The following is a 23186-nucleotide window of genomic DNA, read 5'->3' as shown; positions in this document are numbered from 1 at the left end:
ATGCACACAGGTGCATGTGGAGGTCCTAGGTTATCTGAGGAGCCATCTTTGACCACTCTTCCACTGTAAGCACTGGGGTAGGGTCTCTCAATCCAACCCAGAGCTCAGCGATATGCCCAATATGGTCTTACTAGCCAACTTGCTTAGGACATCCAGGTTCTATCTCCAGAGGCCGGAACCACAGGTGAGCCACTCCATCTACCTGGCATTTAACATGGGTTCTGGGATCCAAACTTGGGTCTTCATGCTCACACAGCATGCACTTCAACTACCAAGCCCTTCCCCAGCCCCAGCCTTTACATGTGTGTACACATAAAAGCCAAATCCCCAGGTGGCTAGCTGTCTTTGATGCTATCCTTGAGATTGTGTGGCTCATCCCGAATCTTGTCAGAGAGGGGATTAGAAATGATCTGCTTTTTTGTTTAATTTGAAGATGTCACTCTCTCTGATTCTTTAACGGTTAAGTTTTAACAACATACATTCATGAAATTCAGTCATGAAGTGACAAAAATCTCCCAATTACTATAACCTCCAAGATCTTACCTCGAAGAGGTTATACTCTGAGGTTTGTAAATGCAGAGATGTAAAAAGAAGCATTTTTACATGTATTACTTCCATAGGATCATCTTCCTTTTATACGAACTGACAATACTGCCAACAATCATGGACATCACTTAAGGGATGCATGCTATCATGACTGCTCTCTGTCAAGTCTTAGCTACTTTATTCTTATCCATTCTTTACTACAGCTCTAAACTTCCATCACTGGTCCCTGTCTTGTAATCTTCAGCTTCATCTTGAGTGTGAGAACTTATTTTTAGCCAGCAGAAGGTGGTAAAATGGTGGGATGTGTACACAGATTATAACCTCAGTCTTGCTAGCTGATGTCCATCCTGCTAGCAACCACCTTTCTTGGATTCCACGATCTCATTAAAACAGCAGCTATGCCTTTTATCCCAGCACTTGGAGACAGAAGCAGGTGAATTTCTGTGAGTTCAAGGCCAGCCTGGTCTACAGAGTGACTTCCAGGACAGTCAGGGATATACAAAGAAACCCCACCTAAAATTAAAAAAAAAAAAAAACAACAAACCAACAGCCACACTGGGATGGTCAATGTGGCCAGGAACTTCACTCATCTCTCAGCCAATGGTCATCCAGAAACTGAGGATTTCAATGTATCTGCTCTCAAAGAATTCAGGTGCCTCAGGTGTCTAACCTGTTACCTTCGATGTGGGTACTTCTCTAGTTAAGCCTTCAGATGAAAGCCAGCCTCAGTTGTAACTTCAAAGACCCAACTAAGGCTTTCCTGGACTCTTGAACTATAGAAATCTTTAGATACTAAATATATATTATTTAAACTACTGTTTTCTAGTAATTTGTTACATAACAATAAATAACACATATAGGTACTATCATCGCCATTCCAACAGTGCGAGAAACAAGGCATTGATATTTAGTGTCCTGTCCAGAGTCACAGTGGGAAGAGTGTAGCTCGAAGGAGATGGTGACAGATAAGGCTAAAGATTTTCCTACATTCATCAAATTAGTCTTTCATAGGAATTTCCTGAAGATAGGTAACACGTAAGTGAGAATGGAGGATTTTTAAAGCAACACCGTCTTTCTTATGCTTACTTATAAGCATGAAACAAATTATTCTCAAAAATGGGTTTCCTGCTGATTGCTCTTCGAGCAGATGAGGGAGGGTGACTTGATCGGGGGAGGGGGAGGGAAATGGGAGGCGGTTGCGGGGAGGAGGCAGAAATCCTTAATAAATAAATTAATTTAAAAAAAGAAAAAGAAAAAAAAACTATAGTATCAGCATCACAGAATGGTAAAAAAAAAAAAAATGGGTTTCCTGATATTTTGCAACCTAACACAGAACTGAGGTTTTAAGTTCCACTGTGGATCTTCTGATGCTGGGTGAGGTGCGAGTGCTGTCTGAAGGCCTTCTTACACTCCTTACATTTGTAGGGCTTCTCTCCAGTGTGGATCCGCTGGTGTTGAGAGAGAAATGAGTAGAGCCGGAAAGCCTTCCCACAGTCCTTGCACTCGTGGGGCTTCTCGCCCGTGTGGATGCTCTGGTGCTGAGTGAGCTGGGAGAGCAGCCGGAAAGGCTTCCGACACTCCTTACACTCATAGGGCTTCTCGCCCGTGTGGATACTCTGGTGCTGAGTGAGCTGCGAGTACAGTCGGAAGGCTTTTCCACACTCTTGGCACTCGTAGGGTCTCTCGCCCACATGAATGCTCTGGTGTGAGATCAGCTGGGAATAACTACTGAAGGTCTTCCAACACTCTAGACATTCGTAGGGCTTCTCACGGGTGTGGATTCTCTGATGGCGAACAAGCTGTTGCCTCAACCTGAAGGCCTTCCCGCATTCCTTACATTCATAGGGTTTCTCCCCAGTGTGGATGCTCTGATGGACAGTTAGCTGTTGGCATATCCTGAAGGACTTGCCACAGTCCTTACAGGCATAGGGCTTCTCGCCGAAGTGGATCTTCTGATGGACTCGAAGGTCTGGGCCGCACACGAAGGCTTTCCCACACTCCTTACAGTCATACAGCTTCTCGGAAGTGTGCAGTCGCTGGTGCCGGGTGAGGTGTGTGCACTGTCTGAAGGTCTTGCCACAGTCCTTGCACTCGTAGGGCTTCTCCCCGGTGTGAATCCTCTGATGCCGCGCCAGCTGCTGATGCACCCGGAAGGCCTTTCCACACTCCCTGCACTCATACGGCTTCTCCCCCGTATGGAGCCGCTGATGCTGAGTGAGTTCTTGGAGCACTGTGAAGGCCTTCCCACACTCCTTACACTCATGGGGCTTCTCACCGGTGTGCAGTTTGTGGTGTCGGATAAGGTGTGCACGCTGTCTGAAGGGCTGCCCACATTCCTTGCATTTGTACGGTTTCTCACCAGTGTGGATTCTCAAGTGCTGACTAAGCGTTGAGCGGCGGATAAAGGTCTTCCTGCACTCTTTACATTCGTAGAACTTTTCTCCACTCTGAACCTGCTGGTACTCGGTAAGGAAACGGTGCTTTCTGTGCGTGCCTTTCTCAGAGGTCATTTTCACCTGCCCCAGATAACCTTCCTGTGGTTCCTTTTGTCGCTCAGCCCTGCTTTCATATTCCCAATCATCTCTAGGACCAGAACCTTGAAGGCTGTAGCTTTTAATTTTCTCCATCAACTCCCACTGTAATGAATATATTCCATAGATATCCTTGTCTGAAGATGAAGTCTTGGTCTTGAATCTGGACACCAAATCTGAAAAAAAAAACAAGAAAGAAGTACGCTGCATCCCTGTTCCAGGAGGAGGAAAACTTCTACCGACAAATTAAAGGACCTAAAGTCATGCCTACTACCCTTCCTGTAAACAGGTATTTCTGAAAAAATACTACCCAGGTGCACCCCAAAACCCATATCCTATACAAAATCCTGCACCAAAAATCCATGGAAAAAACAGCACACATTAACATGCAACTGGGTACAATTTTATTAGTAAAACACTAACAACACTACAGTTGCTATCTCAAGGGGTAAAGGTGCTTAGTGTGGCCAAAGTCATTTCATGAATATTAAAATGCATAAAAATTAAGCAGAAGTCCTGTTTTGGGTGCCAAGACAGCACATGTGGAAATAAAGCCAAGTAGGCTCACATCCACAATCCCAGCACTCAGGTGGCGAATGCTGGACACTGCAAATTTAAGGTCAGCCTGGGCTACACCAAGTCTCAGAACAGCTTAAGCTACAAAGTAAGATAATCTCTAAAACTAAAAAAGAAAACTCAACTAGAGAAGTAATGTATGCTTATATTCCCAACTTTCAGAGAGGATAAGGGAGAAGGATTCTGGGGGAGAAATTGACCCTGAGTTAGAAGCCAACCTGAGTGGCATAGGATCCCATCTCAAAAATAAGAAAAAAGTTAAAGACCAAACTGGGTGTGGTGGCGCTTGACTGTAATCCCAGCACTCAGGAGATGGAAGAAGAGGACCAGAAGTTACAGTGATGCATAGTGAGTTCAAGTCTAGTCCGGGATATGTAAGAGTCCTTGTCTCCAAGATGAAGGAAGGAGGGAGAGAGGGAGGGAGGGAAAGAGGGATCACCGACAGGTATGGTGGTGCATTCAATTCCAGTACTCAGGAGACAGAAGGAGGTGGATCTCTGTGAGTTCTGGGCCAGCCAGGGCTATACAGTGAGATCCTGACTCAGAAAAAGAGAGGAAGGAGGAGCTGAGGCAATGACTCAGTTAGTAAAGTGCTTGTTCTGAAGCAGGCAGACCTGAGCTTATATCCCCAGCACCCACAGAAAAAGCCTGGGGTAGAAGTGCATCCTTAATCCCAGCACCACACAGGCAGAGATGGAGGAACCCTGGGGGTTTGCTAGCCAGTCAGTCTAGCCAATCAGTGAGTTCCAGGTTCAGTTCAAGGCTGTGTTTCAAAAAAATAAAGTGAAGAAGCCATTGAGGAAGGTACTCCACATATACCTGCACACGCACACACACATGTGAACAAGCCACCAAACACTTGCACAGCCTCACACAGAAACATCCTCTCCCCAACACACACGCAAAAAGAAGCTTTCAGATAGGCAAGCTACCATTAGGGTGGATGAAATGTAGCCTGTCTCAGTGAGGGGCCGAGCCTCCACCCCTGACTGCTAAGATGTCAGGCATGCACCTCCATACTGTGGTGAGCCCACAAGATTATGCAGTAATGTACAGCTGACAGATCTAACGGACTATCCACAGGAAGTGCGCACACATTCACCTGGACTAACCTGTTCCTGCAGAGCTACGGGGACACCTGGCCTTTCCGTAGAAATCCTGTGAAATCATGGCATTTCTCCCTTCTACAGTGTCCCGCAGTGTATAAACCTGACTTTCCCTGTAGGGCAGCTGGATTCCTCCCCCCACACCAGGAATCCTTGAAGTGAAAAGGATTCACTCAGTCAAGCCTTTGTTCCCACAGCCAGAATCTACATAAAGTAGTCCCCCACACACTTTATTAGCAGGACTGTACTCCTTGATAAAAAGGAGCCTCGCACAGGAGGTAGTATGACACTCACAAAGGTGTGATCTACTGGTCTTCTGCTCTGACCTAACAGGCTACTAATATTCTGTAATTACCCTTCACCTTGCTGTCAACTAACACAGGATCATAGCCCAGGAAATTAACTGTTTATACAGGAAAAAGGCCTTAATCACTAAAACTTGCTTCAGAGAGAAAAATTCTCACCTGGGCATCCCCCAGAAGAGATTTCTTTTTAACTCAACCAGCTAGATGCTAATGTGGAGGCCCAAAATTATGAGCCTATTTCCACACTGACCTAAGGTCAGAGAGTTGGGCTTAGCTCTAGCTCCTTCAAGGATACAGTGCTTCTACCTCAGACGAAGGCCCCACCTAGATGCTGACCAGAGAGTTTTACTCTCTCAAGGTGATTGTCTACAGGTGTGGCTAACTGCCAGACCTTGTGCTCCAGGAATAGAGAAGTAGTTCTGTTCCCACCTCAAACAAAAGTCTAAGGACCCAACTAAGTTCCAGTTCCCTTTATGGAGATAACGGGATTCCACCCAGGGAGTGGTTTGCCTACAGAATGTTTTGGTCCTATGAATGTAGCCCATGACTTTCAATTGGTATGTTCATTTCCTTGTATCATGTTAATGTAGTTTTTTGTCTTACTCCTATCTTTTGGGGTCAAGGGTATTTTAAGCAATTGGAAATTAAATGCAGGCAAATTTTCAGTACCCATGAAAATCCCCTCCTGATACTATCCTATTTATTTCTCAGTTTTATTATTTTCATTTGTGTCTTCAGATTCTTTACTATATTTCTAATCCCATGCTTTTACCCTGGCGAGAGGTATTTTTGTTGTGGCTGGTCCCCGACATGCTAATGCAAATCAAGCCCACAGGTCAGTATAGCTACCAATGCTGTGTTCCCAGCCACAGGGGAACTTCATAACCACACTCCTAGACATATGGTACCTCCTTGTCGATTAACTGGTTTTTGTGACTCTTGTGAAAATGTATGTTTGATACTATTGTTACCAGCCTGGTCTACAGAGCAAGTTCCAGGATAGCCAGTACTCCACAGAGAAAGCCTGACTTTAAAAACCACCACCAACAACAAAAAAAGGGCAATTTTGCTACTTCAGGGTTAAAAATGGGAATTTGGGCCAGAGAAAGGCTCAGCAGGGAACAGTGCCTGCCACGCCAGCCTGCCAACCTGACTTGATGCCAGGACCCATGGGAAGATGAAGGCGAGAACCAACTCCACGCGGTGGTCCTCTGACCTCCACGCGTGCCGTGGCATACATGCCTATCTCTCTCCCACCCCTCTTTCACATCCACACATATTTTTTTTTTTTTAATTAGCTTCAAGTCTCAAGCTTGAAGCCAAGACTTTGGAAGAGAAATCCTCAAAAATCTCTCAGCAAGGACCCCACCTCATTGGCTGAGCAACTAGCTGTAGCAACAGCCCTCACGCCAGCTCATCCTCACTCACCGGGACAATGTCTTCTCCCTTCTTTCACAGCTACCTCAGGCTCCTTCCCGTCTTCATCTCTCTTAGAAATGGAAGGTCCTGCTTAATAGAAAAATGTCAAATCGAATTATAAACCTGAAATCTTTACTCTCAGATTTCACTGATTTTAAATTAATTATAAGTCAAATGGTGCTGTTTGGAGGCAGGGTCTCACTCTGAAGCCCAGTCAGCCTGGCACTCAGTATACAGTCCAGCCCAGCATTCAGGTGGCTATCTTTCTGTCTCAGCCTCTTGAGTACTGGGATCACCACCTTGCCTGTCTCCAAAATGGCACTTCATAAACTAAAGCATTAAATCCACACTATGGAGCTCCAGAGTAACCATTTTAGGGAAGCCTTGAGATCACAAAGAATAAACACCAGATGACTAAGGACATGCTTCATGTAACTTAGCCTGGATCTGCAGAGTGGCCACACCGTGTGAAGACTACAACCACGGACAGGCTACTTCACATCCGACCTGTTTCCTAGACCACCTCAGTAACCAGTGTGTGTGTGTGCATATTTGTGTGAGTGGATATACACATGCCATAGCACACATACAATCAGAGAACCTTAGAACTCCTAGCTCTCCACTGTCGGAAATGAGGTCTTTTGTTGTTCATTTCTGTGCTCATCAAGCAGGCCTGAGTTTCCAGGAATCCTCCTGTCCTTGCCTCTTCCCTCACCACAGTAATGCAAGACTACACACAGGCACTACTGCACGTTACATGCGTTCTGCAGACTTGAATCGGGTCCTCACATTTGCACAAGTGCAAAGTGTCATCTCCACGGCCCCAACCTCTTGTGCCTGAGCACAGAAGAGGATGATGCCAGCATCTCTCAGGAGTGGTTGTGAAGCTTGATGGGCCACATAACACCCGGAAAAGCACCTAGGCACTAAGTGCACAGAACACACATGCCTTAGCTATGATTCTCACTGTGCTCACCGGGCTGAGAGGATAAGAAACAGTCAGACCCTTCAGAAGATACAAAATGCTGAGATTTTAAGTATTTTGTGGTACTGGGATTAAATCCAGGGCCTCCCATGCCCTAGGCTACAGTCCCAGCCCAGGTTTTAACTTTCAAACGTGAAGCAGGTAGACCGTTAGAGGCTGTTACCCAGAAAAGAGCATGTTCCCTGAGTTTTAAGCTTATAGCCATCCCACATGCATTGCCTTTGAAACTAGAGAGGAGCAGGGAGTGTCTACAGCGATTCTGGGCTCTCATGTGGTATACAATCTGCTTTCTTAGAAATACTTCTGCCATACCAAATCCAGATGCCTGGGAAACCTGAACACGAAGGAAGCCAGGAATCAGTCTGAGAAAATGAGAAGGTGCCCCAGACCAAGAATGGCTACATGTTAAATGGAAGAACCTATTTCCAATCTACCGAGAAGAAAGTAAGAGCGAAGGGAAAGCTAACCCTCCGGGGCAGAGCACTCACCCAGAGAGAGGAAATTGCTGTAGTTCTCCCACATCACGTCCCTGTACAGGCTCTTCTGAGCAGAGTCCAGGAACTCCCACTCCTCCCGTGAGAAATCCACAGCCACATCCCTGAACGTCACTGAACCCTGAAAAGAACAAACTCGTGGTAGTGCATGGGAAAGTCTTTTCTTCTTTAGGAGAGAGTGGAGATGAAGGAGGAGCACACAGCACTCAAACAGCATGGGCTGAACACGACACAAACACAGACAGCAAGAAGTCAGTGCCTCAGTGACGGCATGCTTCTACACAGTCCTCGTTAGGGTTTTAAAGTACATGTTTCTTTCATTTTTATTTAGAGAAAGAGAGAGAGAGAGAGAGACAGAGACAGAGAGAGAGAGAGAGAGAGTGTGTGTGTGTGTGTGTGCGCGCACGCACGCGCGTGCAGTGGGCATACCATAGCACATGTGTGGAGGTCAGAGGACAACCCATAAGAGCCAGTTCCTTCTACCACGTGGGCCCCGGAACTGAACTCAGATCATCATCTCTGCCTCCTAAGCCATCTTGCCAGCCCAAGGTTAGATTTTTTCATTCATTCTGGAAATGAATACAACAAGCACCATGGATGAACCAGACTGTATAGCATACTGTGTGCTCCCATTATGAGCTCTACAGAAATAGCGACACTCAGCTTCACTGACAAAAACACAGTGACCACATTTTCTTCCAAAAAGAAAACAATTCATTACAGATCCACTACAAAATATCTGAGACAGACTGATTCAAGTTCTCTACAAAGTTAGATTCTATTTTATTTTTATTTATTTATTTTGGTTTTTTTTCGAGACAGGGTTTCTCTGTGGTTTTGGAGGCTGTCCTGGAACTAGCTCTTGTGGACCAGGCTGGTCTCGAACTCACAGAGATCCGCCTGCCTCTGCCTCCCGAGTGCTGGGATTAAAGGCGTGCGCCACCACCGCCCGGCTAGATTCTATTTTAAATTTGTTCTTTGTTACAGTCAATTCTTCAGTTTTAATTTTTGGTAAATACTTGTCCTCGCCTTGACTACATTAGATCTAGTATCTCTTTCTAACGTGTAGACATATGAGCCTGTGATGGTGGCGCATGCCTTTAACTCCAGCACTTGGAAGACAGAAATGGGTGGATTTCCATGACTCCAAGGCCAGTCTGGTCTAAATAGTGAGTCTAAAGCCAGCCAATCATGTCTACACAGTAAGACCCTGAAACAAAACAAAACAAATTAGATCTTTGAGCCTGGCACAATCCCAAAAGCCGACCTAGCTCTTGTTTAGAGTATCTGACACTATGAATGGCAGGCAGTCTCAGAAACATCTTTCTGCCCCAGAGTTACAAGACACTAGTCATGAAAACACTGGGAAGCTAGCACCCCAGACACGAAGGGAGGCTATTTCCTCCCTTCTACCTCTATGTAGTTATTTATTTTACATGTATTGCTCAGAGGACAACTTATGAGAATCATTATCTTTCCACCACATGAGTCCCAGGGGTTGAGCTCAGGCCAGCCTTAATCCTCCACGTAGGCAGGACGATTACAGTGATGCTCCTGCCTCACCTCCCAAGGGTGAGATTACAGGAGTATTCTCAACATGCCCCACAGGACCAGCATTTTTCAACAAAGAGCAATTGTGTTCCCTAAAAGGCCATATCTGGAAACAATTTGGTTGTCACAACAGGGGGTGTGCCAGAGTTACAGGGACCTAAAGATAGAGGCCAGAATTAGCTGTCACACAGGCTATAGTGCACAGGTGATTCCATACCATTAAACGTTTTCTGGCTCAAAACGTCAACGGCAGCAAAGCTGAGACTTCTTGCTCAAATCAAGTGCATCCCATAAAAGCGCACAAGGGGCTTTGTTTGGGGTTCTCTCTGGAAGAAATTCATCTTTTCTTTTTGAGGCAGGGTGTCACTATGGAACTCAGGCTGGCCTCTGCAACTTTCCAAGCGTTAGGATTACAGGGACGCCCACTATGCCCAGTGCTGGGATGGGTCTTGGTCCTTCTGTGTGTGTTCCTGTTCTTATCATTCTTTTTTGTTTGCTTGTTTTTTGTTTTTAGAAACAGGGTTTCTGGGGCTGGAGAGATGGCTCAGAGGTTAAGAGCATTGCCTGCTCTTCCAAAGATCCTGAGTTCAATTCCCAGCAACCACATGGTGGCTCACATCCATCTGTAATGGGGTCTGGTGCCCTCTTCTGGCCTGCAGGCATATGCACAGACAGAATATTGTATACATAATAAATAAATAAATAAATAAATAAATAAATAAATAAATAAATAAGTATTTAAAAAAAAAAAGAAACAGGGTTTCTTTGTATAGCTTTGGAGCCTGTCCTGGAACTCACTTTATAGACCCAGGCCCAGAAGTGTCAGAGAGAGAGGGGTCACGGAGGCAGCCTTGACCCCAGCCTAGAAATATCAGAGACAGGGAGAGTGGTGGCAGCCGGGCTCCAGGCTGGAAGGGGCTTCCAGAAACAATATTAAGAAGTCCCTCTGGGAAAGAGCACCTGTGACACAGTCAGTATCCAGTGCCATTCTCTGCAAAAGATACACCGCCGCATAAACACCCACCAGAGCCACAGACCCACCTGCACCAAGGAAGTGACCACCAGAGCCATGACCCCATATGCATCTGGAGAAGTGACCAATGTAATACAGCCACCAAATGCACCAACTGCACCAAATGAAGGAAGAGGGACACCTTGAAGCACAGGCTCCACCTATATCGACTGGAGGGACAGATGGGTAGACAAGAGTACAAGATACACTCAACAACATAAAGGGCAATATGGCGCCACCAGAGATTGATGGTTCTACAACAGCAAGACCTGAACATCCCAACACAGATGAAGCCGAAGAAAACTACCTTAAAAATAACTTCATGAGGCCGGGCGATGGTGGCGCATGCCTTTAATCCCAGTACTTGGAAGGCAGAGGCAGGCGGATCTTTGTGAGTTTGAGACCAGCCTGATCTACAAGATCTAGTTTCAGACAGGCTCCAAAGCTACAAAGAAACCCTGTCTCGAAAAACCAAAAAATAAAAAATAAAAAAAATAACTTCATGAAATGATTGAGGCCCTTAAAGAGGAAATGAACATCTTCTTAAATAAATGGAGGAAAACACAAACAAAAAATTGGAAGAAATCAACAAATCCCTTAAAGAAAAGGAACAATCAAACAGGTAAAAGAAATGGTTAAAGACTTAAAAACTGAACTAGAGGCAATAAAGAAAATACCAATCAAGAGAATTCTGGAAATAGAAAATTTGGGTAAATGATCAGGAACTACAAATACAAGCATAAACAACAATACAAGAGATGGGAGACAGAATCTGAGGCATTGAAGATACAATAGAGGAAATAGATTTATCGATAAAAGAAAATGTTAAATTCAACAAATTTTTAACACAAAATATCCAGGAATTCTGGGATATCATGAAAAGACCAAACTAAGAATAAAAGGGATAGAAGGAGAAGAAGTACAGCTCAAAGGCACAGAAAACATATTCAACACAATCATAGAAGAAAACTTTCTCAACCTAAAGAAGGACATGCCTATGAAAGTTCAAGAAGCTTACAGAACAGCAAATAGACCAAACCAAAAAAGTCCCCTTGCCACATAATAATCAAAACACTTAACATACAGAATAAATTAAGAATATTAAGAGCTACAAAGGAAAAAGGCCAAGTAACATATAAAGGCAAACCTATCAGAATTACACTCAACCTTTCAATGGAAACAATGAAAGTCAGAAGATCCTTGACAGGTGTTATGTAGACATTAAGAAACCACATATGCCAGCCCAGACTACTATACCAGCAAAACTGTCAATCACTATAGATGGAGATAACAATATATTTCAAGACAAAACCAGATTTAAACAATACCTATCCACAAATTCAGCCTTACAGGAAGTACTAGAAAGAAAACTCAAAACCAAGGAAGTTAGCTACATGCACAAAAACACAGGAAATAGATAATCCCACATCAGCAATTCCCAAAGAAGGGAAACTCACACACGATGCCACCACCACCAACGAAAACAAAAATATGAGGAACTAGCAATCATTGGTCATTAATATCCATTAACATCAACAGACTCAAGTCACCTATAAAAAGACACAGGCTAACAAATTGGATACAAAAAACATAATCTATCCTTCTGCTGCATACAAGAAACATAGATCAACTTCAAAGACAAGTATCACCTCAGAATAAAGGGTTGGGAAAAGATTTTCCAATCAAATAGACATAAGAAACAAGCTAGTGTAGCTATCCTAATATCTAACAAAACAGACTGCAAACTAAAATTACTCAAAAGAGCTGAAGGATGCCATTTCATATTCATCACAGGGAAAATTTATCAAAATGAAGTCTCAATCCTGAACATCTATGCCCCAAATACAAGAACACCCACATCTGTAAGAGAAACATTACTAAAGCTTAAATAACACATCAGTTCCCACACACGAATAGTAGGAGACTTCAACACCCATTCTCATCACTGAACAGGCCTGCCAGACAGAAACTTAACAGATTGGTTGGTTTACCTACTTCAGTTGTCCCTTTTACCATACAAGAAATCAAACTACCATTTTTCACGGATAATATGATAGTATACATATAGTATACATAAGTGACCCCAAAAGCTCCACCTAGGAACTCCTACAACTGATAAACACCTTCAGTAATGTGGTAGGATACAAGAGTAACTCAAAAAAAAAATCAATAGCTCTCCTATACACAAATGACAAATGGGACAAGAAAAAAATCAGAGAAACATCACCCTTTACAATAGCCATAAATGTAACAGGATGTTACTGACTCGATGTCTCAAAGTACTGAAGCAAGTACCTGTTCTGGCACTGTGGTTTCACGTTCAAGCCTTTGTCTTCTTCCCCTTGTGGTATGGGGTATAAAAACGTATGGAAAACTAAACGCTGGGGATTTTCAGTATTCACTGTACTACCTTCCCAGTACTATTCTATGGTTTGTGTTTTATTATTTTTAAATGCATTCCCTATTCTTTACTTATATTTCTAAATACCCATGCCCCTACCCTGGCAAGTGGCATTTTTGTCGAGGCTGGTCCCCAACACAAAATACCAAATAATCCAATTTTTAAAAGGCATGGAGAGCTAAACAGAATTTTTTCAACAGAAGAAACTCAAATTGCCAAAAGACATTTAAGGAAATGTTCAGCATCCTTAGTCATCAGGGAAACGCAAATGAAAACAACTCTGAGATACCATCTTACACCTGGTAGAATGGCCAACATCAAAAACACTGATGACAACTTATGCTGGAGAGGTTGTGAGGAAAAGAGAACACTTCTGCATTGCTGGTGGGAAGGCAAGCTGGTACAACCATCTGGAAATAAGTATGACCATTTCTCAGAAAATCAGAAATCAATCTACCCCAACCAGTGATATCACTCTTGGGTATATATCCAAAGGATGCTCAATCATACCACAAGGACATGAACTCAACAATGTTCATAGCAGCATTTATGTAATAACTAGGACCTGAAAACAACCTAGATGCCCCTCAACTGAAGAACGGATAAAGAAAATGTGTACATTTTCAAAATGGAGTATTACTTAGTGGTAAAAAAAAATGACATCATGAAATGTACGGAACTAGAAAAGACCATCCTGAGTGAGGTAACCCAGATGGAAAGACAAACACGGTATGTACTCATAAGTAGATAGATGATATAAAGCAAAGAATAACCAGACTACAATCCACAGTTCCAGAGAAGCGAGAACCTTCTTCCAGTAATACATGGATCCAGATACAGAGATCCACAACCAAGCACCAGGCTGAACTCAGGGAGTCCAGCTGAAGAGAGAGAAGAGGGATTATATGAGAAAGGGAGATGAAGGTCATGATGGAAAAATCTACAGAGATAGCTGAACCAAGCTCGTGGAAACTCATGAACTCCGGACAGCTGTGGAGCCTCCATGGGTCCACTAGGACCTCCCTATGCGGGAGACAGTGGTGAAGCTTGGGTCACCTGAGGGGCCCCTGGCAGTGGGACCAGGATCTCTCCCTGGTGCAGGAGCTAGCTTGTTAGAGCCCATTCCCTATGAAGGGATGCCATGCTCGGCCTTAATGCAGAGGGGAGGGGTTTGGTCCTGCCCCAAATGAATGTGTCAAACAGTGTCGATTCCCCATGGGAGCCCTTACCTTTTGGGAGGAGTGCATGGTGGGTGGGCTGGAGGGAGGCAAGGGGGAGTGGGAGGAGGGATAGGAGGGAGAACCTTGGTTAGAATGTAAAATGAATTAAAAAATAAATAAATGTTTTTAAAATGTATTGAAGTACATCTTTCCACTTAAAGCTTAAAACTAAAAATTAAAGCTGGGCAGAGTTGGCATATTCTGAAATGGACACAGGAAAATTTCAAGCTCAAGGCCAGCTTGGATTACACAGTAAGACCCTGTCAAAGAGAACAGAGGAGAAGAAAAAAAGAGGAAGGATCAGGGGAAAGAAGACAGGAAGAAAAATAAAGAACAAAAAGAAAAAGTAAATTGAAATTAGGTAAAATTAATGTGGGTGTTTGAAGTGAGCCCTGCTCTTCGTCTGGGCTGCCTGGATGGGAGCTGACTTGAGGGGACAGCTAAAGAGCTCGTGCATCCGTTTCTTGATGTGCAAGTAAAGGAAACTCAATTTCTGAAAATTTATTCAGCTACACATGTATAATTTGCACACAAACTTCACTGGACAGGTTGTTAAGTGTCATTTGGGGACTAAGGAGATTGCTTAGTCAGTGAAGAACTTGCCACAGAAGCGTGAGGGCCTGTGTTTGGGATTCCCAGCAGGCATGCAAAAAGCCAGGCATGTGCCGATAATTACACGCCTGTACGTGCATGGGGGGAATGGAAACAGAAAGACTCCTGGGCCTTGCTGGCCAGCCAGTCCAGCTGAGTGGGTGAACTCCATGTCCAGGATACTCTGTCTCAAAAATAGTTGGAAATCAAACTGAGGAAGACACCCAGAGTCAGCCTCTGGTCTCTGCACACATGCACAGATGAACACAGCTTTAAAAATAATAATAAAATGGCATACTGTATATTGGCAATACAAATCTTTTCTGTATGAAACAAAATTAAAAAAAAATCATCAAGCTGGGCCACACACACCTTTAATCCCAGCACTTGGGAGGCAGAGGTAGATCTCCGGGTTCAAGGCCAACCTGGTCTACAGAATTCCAGGAAAGCCAGAGCTACACAGAGAAACCCTGTCTCAAAAAAACAAAATAACTAAACACTATACTAGGACAAGATTTTCCTCTGGAATTTAAGAGCTAGAAATCAGTACTGGCAATATGACTCAGTAGGTAAAGCTGAGTTTGATCCCTGGAGCCCACATAAAGTTCAAAAGAGAAAGTCGATGTCCTCTGACCCCCACCCCCCACGTGCACATGTACCCTCAAACACACAAAGATAAAATTTTGAAAAATATTTGATCCCACTGGAAAACATTAGAGGAACTCTGCAGAGCTCATAAGGTTCTTCTCGTGGCATTTTACCCGGGCTCTCTGGGGCCCTGGAGGGAACAGTGGGGGGGCTGAGCCTGGGGGGGACTGAGCGTGAAGGGGCTGAGCCTGGGAGGAAGCGTGAACAGCAATGGACTGTGTCTCCAACCCTCTGCAATGAGAGCGGGGTGGGTGTGGCATAGAGCATCATGTCCACAACCATCTAGAAACTGATGCCCAATGTGCTGTGCACACTGTAGTCCCAGCACTCGGGGGGTAGACAGCAGACTCGTACATCTGGGGGGAAAGGAGAAAAACATTAACCTACCTGGGCTAGGGCCATAGTGTTAGAACTGCAGGAGCTGGTTGGCTCTTCGCTGTTTCTCTACGGAAAACTGTGGGGTACAGAGAAGCAAAACTGGAATAAAAAGAACTCATGAGTCCAGATGTGCCTAAAAGTTCCCAAATTAATTAATGTTAGTTAATAAGAGCAGCTGTCCCCTCTCCCACCGCCATTCTTGCTTCTGAATCATTCCTCATTACTGTACCCATCCCCAAGCCCACCCCAGACCAGAGATTTCTACAGAAAGTTCTTGAGGCAACCCAACACGAGATGGGCATGGTGGGGGAGCCCAGGTACCCCTAAAGGATTCTGACTGAGGTCAAACACCGCATCATAAACACAAAGAAACACACACACACACATTGATAAATATAAAAAGAGCATTTGCTCTTGCAGAGGACCCAGGTTCAGTTCCCAGCACCCACACATCTATAACGCCAGTACCAGGAAATCTGACACCTTCTTCATACTTCCTCAGGCACCAGTCATGAACGTGGTTCAGGCAAAACACTTGCACACATAAAATAAACTCAAAGAAAAGCTGTTCCACCATGGGCAGCTGGCCAGCAGTCCTTGTTTGTCCATGGATAAAGCAAATGTGCCACACTACTCCTGATTCCTGGACACAGGAGAGGAGGAAAGCCGGAATTATTGTAACAGATAGCGGACCACACCGAACCATTAACTACACTGCCAAGTACTACCTACGGGTTTTACAATGTTTTTCTTCTTTGTTTCGGGGAGGGGAGCTGTCGCTGTCACACTGAGGACAGCATCTAAGGCTTTAGATACGGTAGGCCAACAGCATACCCCATCCCCAGCCCTCAGTTAACCCATCTACTCAGAGCTACCCTATATAGTAGGCCTCATCTTTCACATGAGGGAACTACATACAGCGTGAAGGGATAAATCAAACCAGGACAAAGCAGCAGGTTTCAGTGTCATACCCTAGCAATTCAGCCGCAGAACCCACACCACTGTTACTACATTCCTCCCTAAGACACGAATCAGTGGACTACGATGAGCTCACTCTGACGACCCAGCCAGGTGGTGGTGGTGCAGCACTCGGGAGGCAGAGGCAGGATCTCTGTGAGTTCGAGGCCAGCCTGGTCTACAAGAGCAAGTTCCAGGACAGGCTCCAAAGCTACAGAGAAACCCTGTCTCGAAAAACCGAAGGAAAAAAATAAAAAGAAAAGAAAAGACGATCCCTCTCATCTTTCCTCTCCTCATGAGACTCAAAAGCAGAGGACTCTTGGGAGATGACTTGGGGTTAGAGTGCTTGCCTCCAACACACAAGGCCTTGGACTGGAACCCCAGCACTAGAAACGGGGGTCTGAAAGCAAAAGACCCTGTTACCAAGCAAACTGGTTTACTCGCAGACATCCTAACACAGCTGGGAAAACGCAGCTCCGGAGGGAAATGTCAGGCGGCGCTTCACACTCTTTCATCCCTTGTGTGAGTAAGCACTGGGAGGAGGGTGCAGAACCTGCCCCGTTAGTCACTGAGGCAGAAGGCCAAAGCACCAGGTTAAGAGGTCACTTCGGGTGTTAAAGCTGGAGACGAACCGGGAAAAGCCTGTAGCCTGTTACAAAATCGTGACGGACACACTGAGGACAGGAGCTGCACTGGAGCAATTAGAATGGGAAGGTGAGACGGGGGTGTGAGCCCCTCCTGCCCCACAAAGTGCTGTTGATAGCCCCAACTTGGTGTATGCTAGAACAGCTCTCTAACAGTGAGGAGCACAGCCAGCCCCCAGACAAAAGGCTTTGAAGGGGACTGGTGATGCAGGAGTTTGAAGGGCTGCCACTGCTGAGATGGGATTAGAAGAGACACATATTAACTGAAGATCAATGCTACTGTGGCTGGGTACAGTGGCACGGTTGGCAGTGCAGCCTGGAGGCTGAGGCAGGAAGATCACCCACAAATTCAAGGTCAGCTTGGGTTACATAGTGAATTCCTGGTCAGTATGGATGCAAACTGAGCCTCTGTTTAAAAAAAAAAAACACCAAAAGTGCTATTTATAGATAATAAGAGTGGTTTAGCAAATGAATCTTCCCCAATAATTAAAAACAAACTAGCAAAGCAAGCCTCAAGGGTAGGAAAGCTGCATCCTGGAACGCAGAGATGGATCCGCAGGCAAGCCCCCAGACTGCTCCGCAGAGGACCCCCAACACCCTCCTCAGACACCAGTCACACAATTCCCTGCACAGACGTAAAAGCAGGCAAAACACCAACGCATGAAAACGAAAATTAAAAAAATATATATATTTTAAAAGAAACCTGTGGGGCTGGAGACATGGCTCAACGGTTAGGAGCACTGGCTGCTCTTGCAGAAGATCCAAGTTCAATTCCCAGCACACACATGGAGGCTCACAAACATCTGTAACTCCAGTTCCTGGGAACAGGACACCTTCTTTTGGCTGCCACCGGCACCTGTACTCACATAAATATACACATAAATAGGAGAAGTATAAATTTAAAAAGAACCCTGCAACCTCACAAAGAAGGGACGGGCCTGAATTTAACAACAGAGGCATAACCTATGAGTGATGGTTTCTATTAACTGCATGAATCCGTCCCTTCTCCCTGGGCTAATTAACACCAAACTGCCCCTTCTTTTCAGGCCAAGCTGATTTTTACTCTTTCACAGTAAAGAGTAGTAAATGTCTCCGCTCGGAAAAATAAGAATTACAATTCATAGGAAAGAGAAAGTAACTTGGCTAATTTTTTTCCACACATATAACAGGAATGTTGGGTTTCTACGTAACGCAACGACGTTTCCTCCATCCATTTGACTCCCTCGCCTTCCAGAAGAGGAACAAGATCTGGATAAAGGACGAATCACGAACCGGGAATGCGGGGTTAGGCGGCCTCGGGACACACCCCCGAGACCAGTCACTCCCACCACTTCCACACACAGCCTGCTGGAAATGGAAAGCCGCGGACAGAGACACTTCTCGCCACCGGAGGGGCAAGCCTGAGAAGCGACGGCCACCCCGGGCAGCCTTAGGGGCGCGCGGACAAAGCCGCTCTGCCACTGCGGCTGTGCCGGTTTTTTGTTCGGGGGGGCCTTCACCCTGGGGCTCGCACACGTAACTCGGAGCCATGCTGGGCCTCTGAGCCCTGCAGCGGGAGGACGGAGGACACGGCGGGGCACCCGGTGTCCACTCAGCGTCACCGACGCCAAGTCTCTCAAACTAACGGAAAGCCAAATCCGCGCCGCCCCCACTCCCATTTACTCAGTGCGGGCGACCAACTCACCTCTCGCAACTGCCGGGCGCTAGGCAGCCGGAAAGATGCCGCGCGGAGGCGGGTGGGAAATGTAGTCCAACGTGGGAAAGACTGTGTCTCCAGCCGCGGAGTGCGCAAGCGTGGTCGGGGTCGTGAGGGGGCGGAGGCCTCTGGGTGTGATCGAGGACCTGCTGGAAGAGCTGGGAACTCCTCCTAACCCCCACCCCACTGAGCAAGCCTGGATCTCCGGGATGGGTGGGGTTTGTGTTGTTGAACTACTGGGGTTAAGAACTTGCGCTCCCATCATCAAAGGCTCAATATGTGAGATAATCAGAGTAGGTACTCAAAATACACATCCCAGTGAGGGGGTGTAGGCATATACCAGGGCACTCAGTAAAAACATCCTCGAGGGGTTGAAGAGATGGCGTTAACAGCACTGCCCTCTCTCCCAGAGGACCTGAGTTCAGTTCTCAGCACCCACATGGCAGCTCACAACTGTCTGTAATTTCAGTTCTAGGAAACCTGACACCCTCACACAGACATAGGTGCGGGCAAAACGCCAATGCATATAAAATAAAAAATAAGCTACTTTTAAAAGACATCCTCTAAAAGAGGCGCAGTGCTGTCTATCCATGGAAAGGTTGCTCAGGCTCCTCGGTGTTCTCCCTTTCCTTTCTTTCCACTGTTCCTTCTAGCCATCCCTTCCAGCCAGTGAGTGTATTGTTGTATTGGTTGATATTGCTGGAGATGAAGTCAAGGCCTCACAACGACTAGAAGAAAAATTCTGCTTTTTTTCTAACATCTTTGTATTTGTGCCAGACCTCATGGCACAAATCCCAACTTCAGGAGGCTGAGGCAGGAAGACTGCAAATTCAAGATGAATAAAAATAAATAAAATGAGGACATTATAAGCACTGGAGCTTACGAAATGGCTTTGTAATGGGTGCAAGAAAAGGTTCATGTGAGGTGGCCATGACACCACCCTCGGATCACAAAATACCCTTGCTTTCTCTTGTCCTGACCTGGACACTCACATTTCTACCCAGCTCACTTGGACAGTCCCACACCAAGGGTTCGGGGACAGCCCACATTTATTTGGCCAAAATTTGAAGACTGATTGTTGTAATGGCCAAAATCGTTGTAGCTTCCACCACCAAAACTGCGTCCATCATTACCAAATCTATTATAGCCATCCCCACTGCCACCATATCCACCTGGTGGGAACCACAGACCATCAGACCCTGAATTTTCTATTTTCCTGCTGGAGTAAACAGCTTAGTTTCCTGTGCTCTGAGCAGGAGACCCTGAGGCAGGGGAGTGGTTTATTGTGGCTAGCAGCTGAAGGAACCTGAGAGCTAGGGCGTGGCCATTGGTCAGGGAAGACACTATATAAGCTGCCCTGGAACACAATAAAGTTGGCGTTCTTGGTGTTCTTGTTTTAAGGATGGCCTGGTCTCTGTCTCTGTATGTATGTGTTTCAATCTCCAGGCCCTAACCCAGCTCCGGAATTGGAACCGTTTATAGTGCAGGCGGTACCTACAGGCGTAGTACGGGTGCTACAGGACCATGATACATGTAGTGGTACAGATGTTACATCCACCACCACCATGACTGCCACCTAAGTCATCACGACCACTGAAGTTTTCCCCTCAAACAAAATGTCACTGCTGCCAAAACCGACTCCACAACCACCGCTAAAGTTTCCAGAACCTCTTCGACCTCTTTGGCTGGACGAAGCACTAGCCTGCATTGATAGGGCTTTTCTTACTTCAGATTTGTGCCCATTCACAGTATGGTCCACTGAGTCATGCTCACCAAAGGTGACAAAAGCAAAACGTCTTTTTTCCACTGCCTCTGTCAGGATATCAGTAACTTCAGTGTTCCCATACTGCTCAAAATAATCTCGCGGGTGATATTCTTTTCCACAGTGAAGCGGGCACCTGGTCTCTGAGAACCCTCTCTTGACACGGCGCTCTTAGGTTCCACAGCTCTTCCTTCCTATGCGGTCTTCATTCACAGCGGCATCCACTTCCTCCACAGTGGCGTGTGTAACAAACCCAAAGCTCCTGGATCGCTTGGTGTTTGGATCTTTCATTACCACGCAGACTCTCGTCGGTTGTTTCGAAGCTCAGCCCTTCAACGAAGAGCTTCGGCAGCTGTTCCGTCTCCCTGGGAGACTCTGACTTAGACAAATGTATCCCAAAACCAATCATTTTTAGCTCCAAAGAAGCAAGTAGCTTGTTCCCTAAGTGATCAGTTCATTGGATAAAAGGAAGAAAAACAAGACAGATGGAAAAGCTCTTCAACAATGACCATGGTGGCCAAGATAAAAGGACACAGGAGTCAGGATTAGAGGAGTCTCACTAGCTAAAACACTTGGTACATTAAAAAATACTACAGTACAGTGATTTTTTTAAAAATAGGAATTATATTGTACATTATTAGTTTCTTTTTTGTTGTCTTTATTAAATATTGACTGAGACTACAGAATGTATACTGTTTTATTATTATCAAATTGCAAAGAAGTTCATACTCTGAATATTCTAATGAGTGGACGATGGAGCTATTCAGTGAGAGGCCCTGGGTTCAACCCTCAGTAGCACACCACCACCACCACCACCAAACACACACACACACACACTGGAAGGGATGATGCACACCTGTTAATGCCAGCAATCAGGAGACTGAGGCAGGAGGACTTGGAGTTCAAGGTCTGAGCTAGTCTGAGTTACACAGTAAGACTCCATAAACAACAAAACCAAACACTTAACAAGAATCAGATATCTAAAATCAAGGAGGGATAAATGGTGGAAGGTGTTTCTGTGTTCATCACACCTGTAGTCTCTCACATGCATTCTCAAGAGTTAAGTCACTATCATAAATTCAGTGGCTCTAAATAATGACCACTGCATTATTTTATGATTCTGTGGCCAGCTGACTCTTCTGTTCTGCATGGTGTCAACTGAGGGCACTTAGTGGACTTGGGGCGTTGGCTGGTCTGAAAGATCCCGACTATTCCTAGCTGACGTCTAGTATCTTAGGGTCATATCCAGAAGCCCAGCTTCAGCAAAGGAGCTACATGTCTGTGGTCCCTTCAGCCACATTTTCAAATACGACAGTTCAGGCCTTGAGAGAATATTCTGAGATGGAGCAACCCTGGTAATAAAGCATGGGCCCTGACAGTGGTACGGACATGCTTCTACTATGTTTTCCTGGGCAAACTGGCATCTGCCCATATTTCAGGAGGATGAGGATTGCACAACTTGGTGGAGTTTTGAAGAGCTTGCAGCCATTTTTGCCAGTTTTATATCATTTTGCCAGTTTTATATCATTTCACAAGTTTTATGTCATTTCACAAGTGAAAAAAGCCGCAGCACAGGAGCTGAGTGTTTTAGTATAACTGGAGTGATGGACTAGAGACCTGAGTGTTTTAGTATAACTGGAGTGATGGACTAGAGACCTGAGTGTTTTAGTATAACTGGAGTGATGGACTAGAGACCTGAGTGTTTTAGTATAACTGGAGTGATGGACTAGAGACCTGAGTGTTTTAGTATAACTGATGGACCCGAGACCTGAGTGTTTTAGTATAACTGGAGTGATGGACTAGAGACCTGAGTGTTTTAGTATAACTGGAGTGATGGACTAGAGACCTGAGTGTTTTAGTATAACTGGAGTGATGGACTAGAGACCTGAGTGTTTTAGTATAACTGGAGTGATGGACTAGAGACCTGAGTGTTTTAGTATAACTGATGGACTAGAGACCTGAGGGTTTTAGTATAACTGATGGACTAGAGACCTGAGTGTTTTAGTATAACTGGAGTGATGGACTAGAGACCTGAGTGTTTTAGTATAACTGATGGACTAGAGACCTGAGTGTTTTAGTATAACTGATGGACTAGAGACCTGAGTGTTTTAGTATAACTGGAGTGATGGACTAGAGACCTGAGTGTTTTAGTATAACTGATGGACTAGAGACCTGAGTGTTTTAGTATAACTGGAGTGATGGACTAGAGACCTGAGTGTTTTAGTATAACTGGAGTGATGGACTAGAGACCTGAGTGTTTTAGTATAACTGATGGACTAGAGACCTGAGTGTTTTAGTATAACTGATGGACTAGAGACCTGAGTGTTTTAGTATAACTGGAGTGATGGACTAGAGACCTGAGTG

General features: G+C 45.2%; 1 protein-coding gene and 1 pseudogene across 2 annotated transcripts; both read right to left on the bottom strand.

Annotated features, from left to right (window-relative positions):
* Positions 1 to 1330: 1330 nt before the first annotated feature.
* Positions 1331 to 19248, bottom strand: Zfp14 (ZFP14 zinc finger protein). Of its 2 annotated transcripts, none has more exons than XM_075985909.1 (6): positions 19049 to 19248; positions 18068 to 18220; positions 15773 to 15839; positions 7957 to 8083; positions 6493 to 6570; positions 1331 to 3253 (listed from the first exon to the last, which is right to left on the bottom strand). In XM_075985909.1, the coding sequence occupies exons 3-6, from the start codon at positions 15785 to 15787 to the stop codon at positions 1890 to 1892; spliced, it is 1584 nt and encodes a 527-aa protein (XP_075842024.1). In that variant the 5' UTR covers positions 15788 to 15839; positions 18068 to 18220; positions 19049 to 19248; the 3' UTR covers positions 1331 to 1889. The 2 variants fall into 2 exon arrangements, with proteins under 2 accessions (XP_075842024.1, XP_075842016.1); XM_075985901.1 differs by having other exon boundaries at positions 6493 to 6573; positions 19049 to 19092.
* Positions 19249 to 20065: 817 nt separating this feature from the next.
* On the bottom strand, positions 20066 to 21493 carry LOC142853502 (heterogeneous nuclear ribonucleoprotein A1-like 2; annotated as a pseudogene).
* Positions 21494 to 23186: the final 1693 nt, after the last annotated feature.

Source organism: Microtus pennsylvanicus, chromosome 1 (genome assembly GCF_037038515.1).
Source record: "Microtus pennsylvanicus isolate mMicPen1 chromosome 1, mMicPen1.hap1, whole genome shotgun sequence".
Classification (NCBI taxonomy): Eukaryota; Metazoa; Chordata; class Mammalia; order Rodentia; family Cricetidae; genus Microtus; species Microtus pennsylvanicus.
Note: the sequence above shows the minus strand (reverse complement) of the source record. Positions and strands in the feature narration are given on the sequence as shown.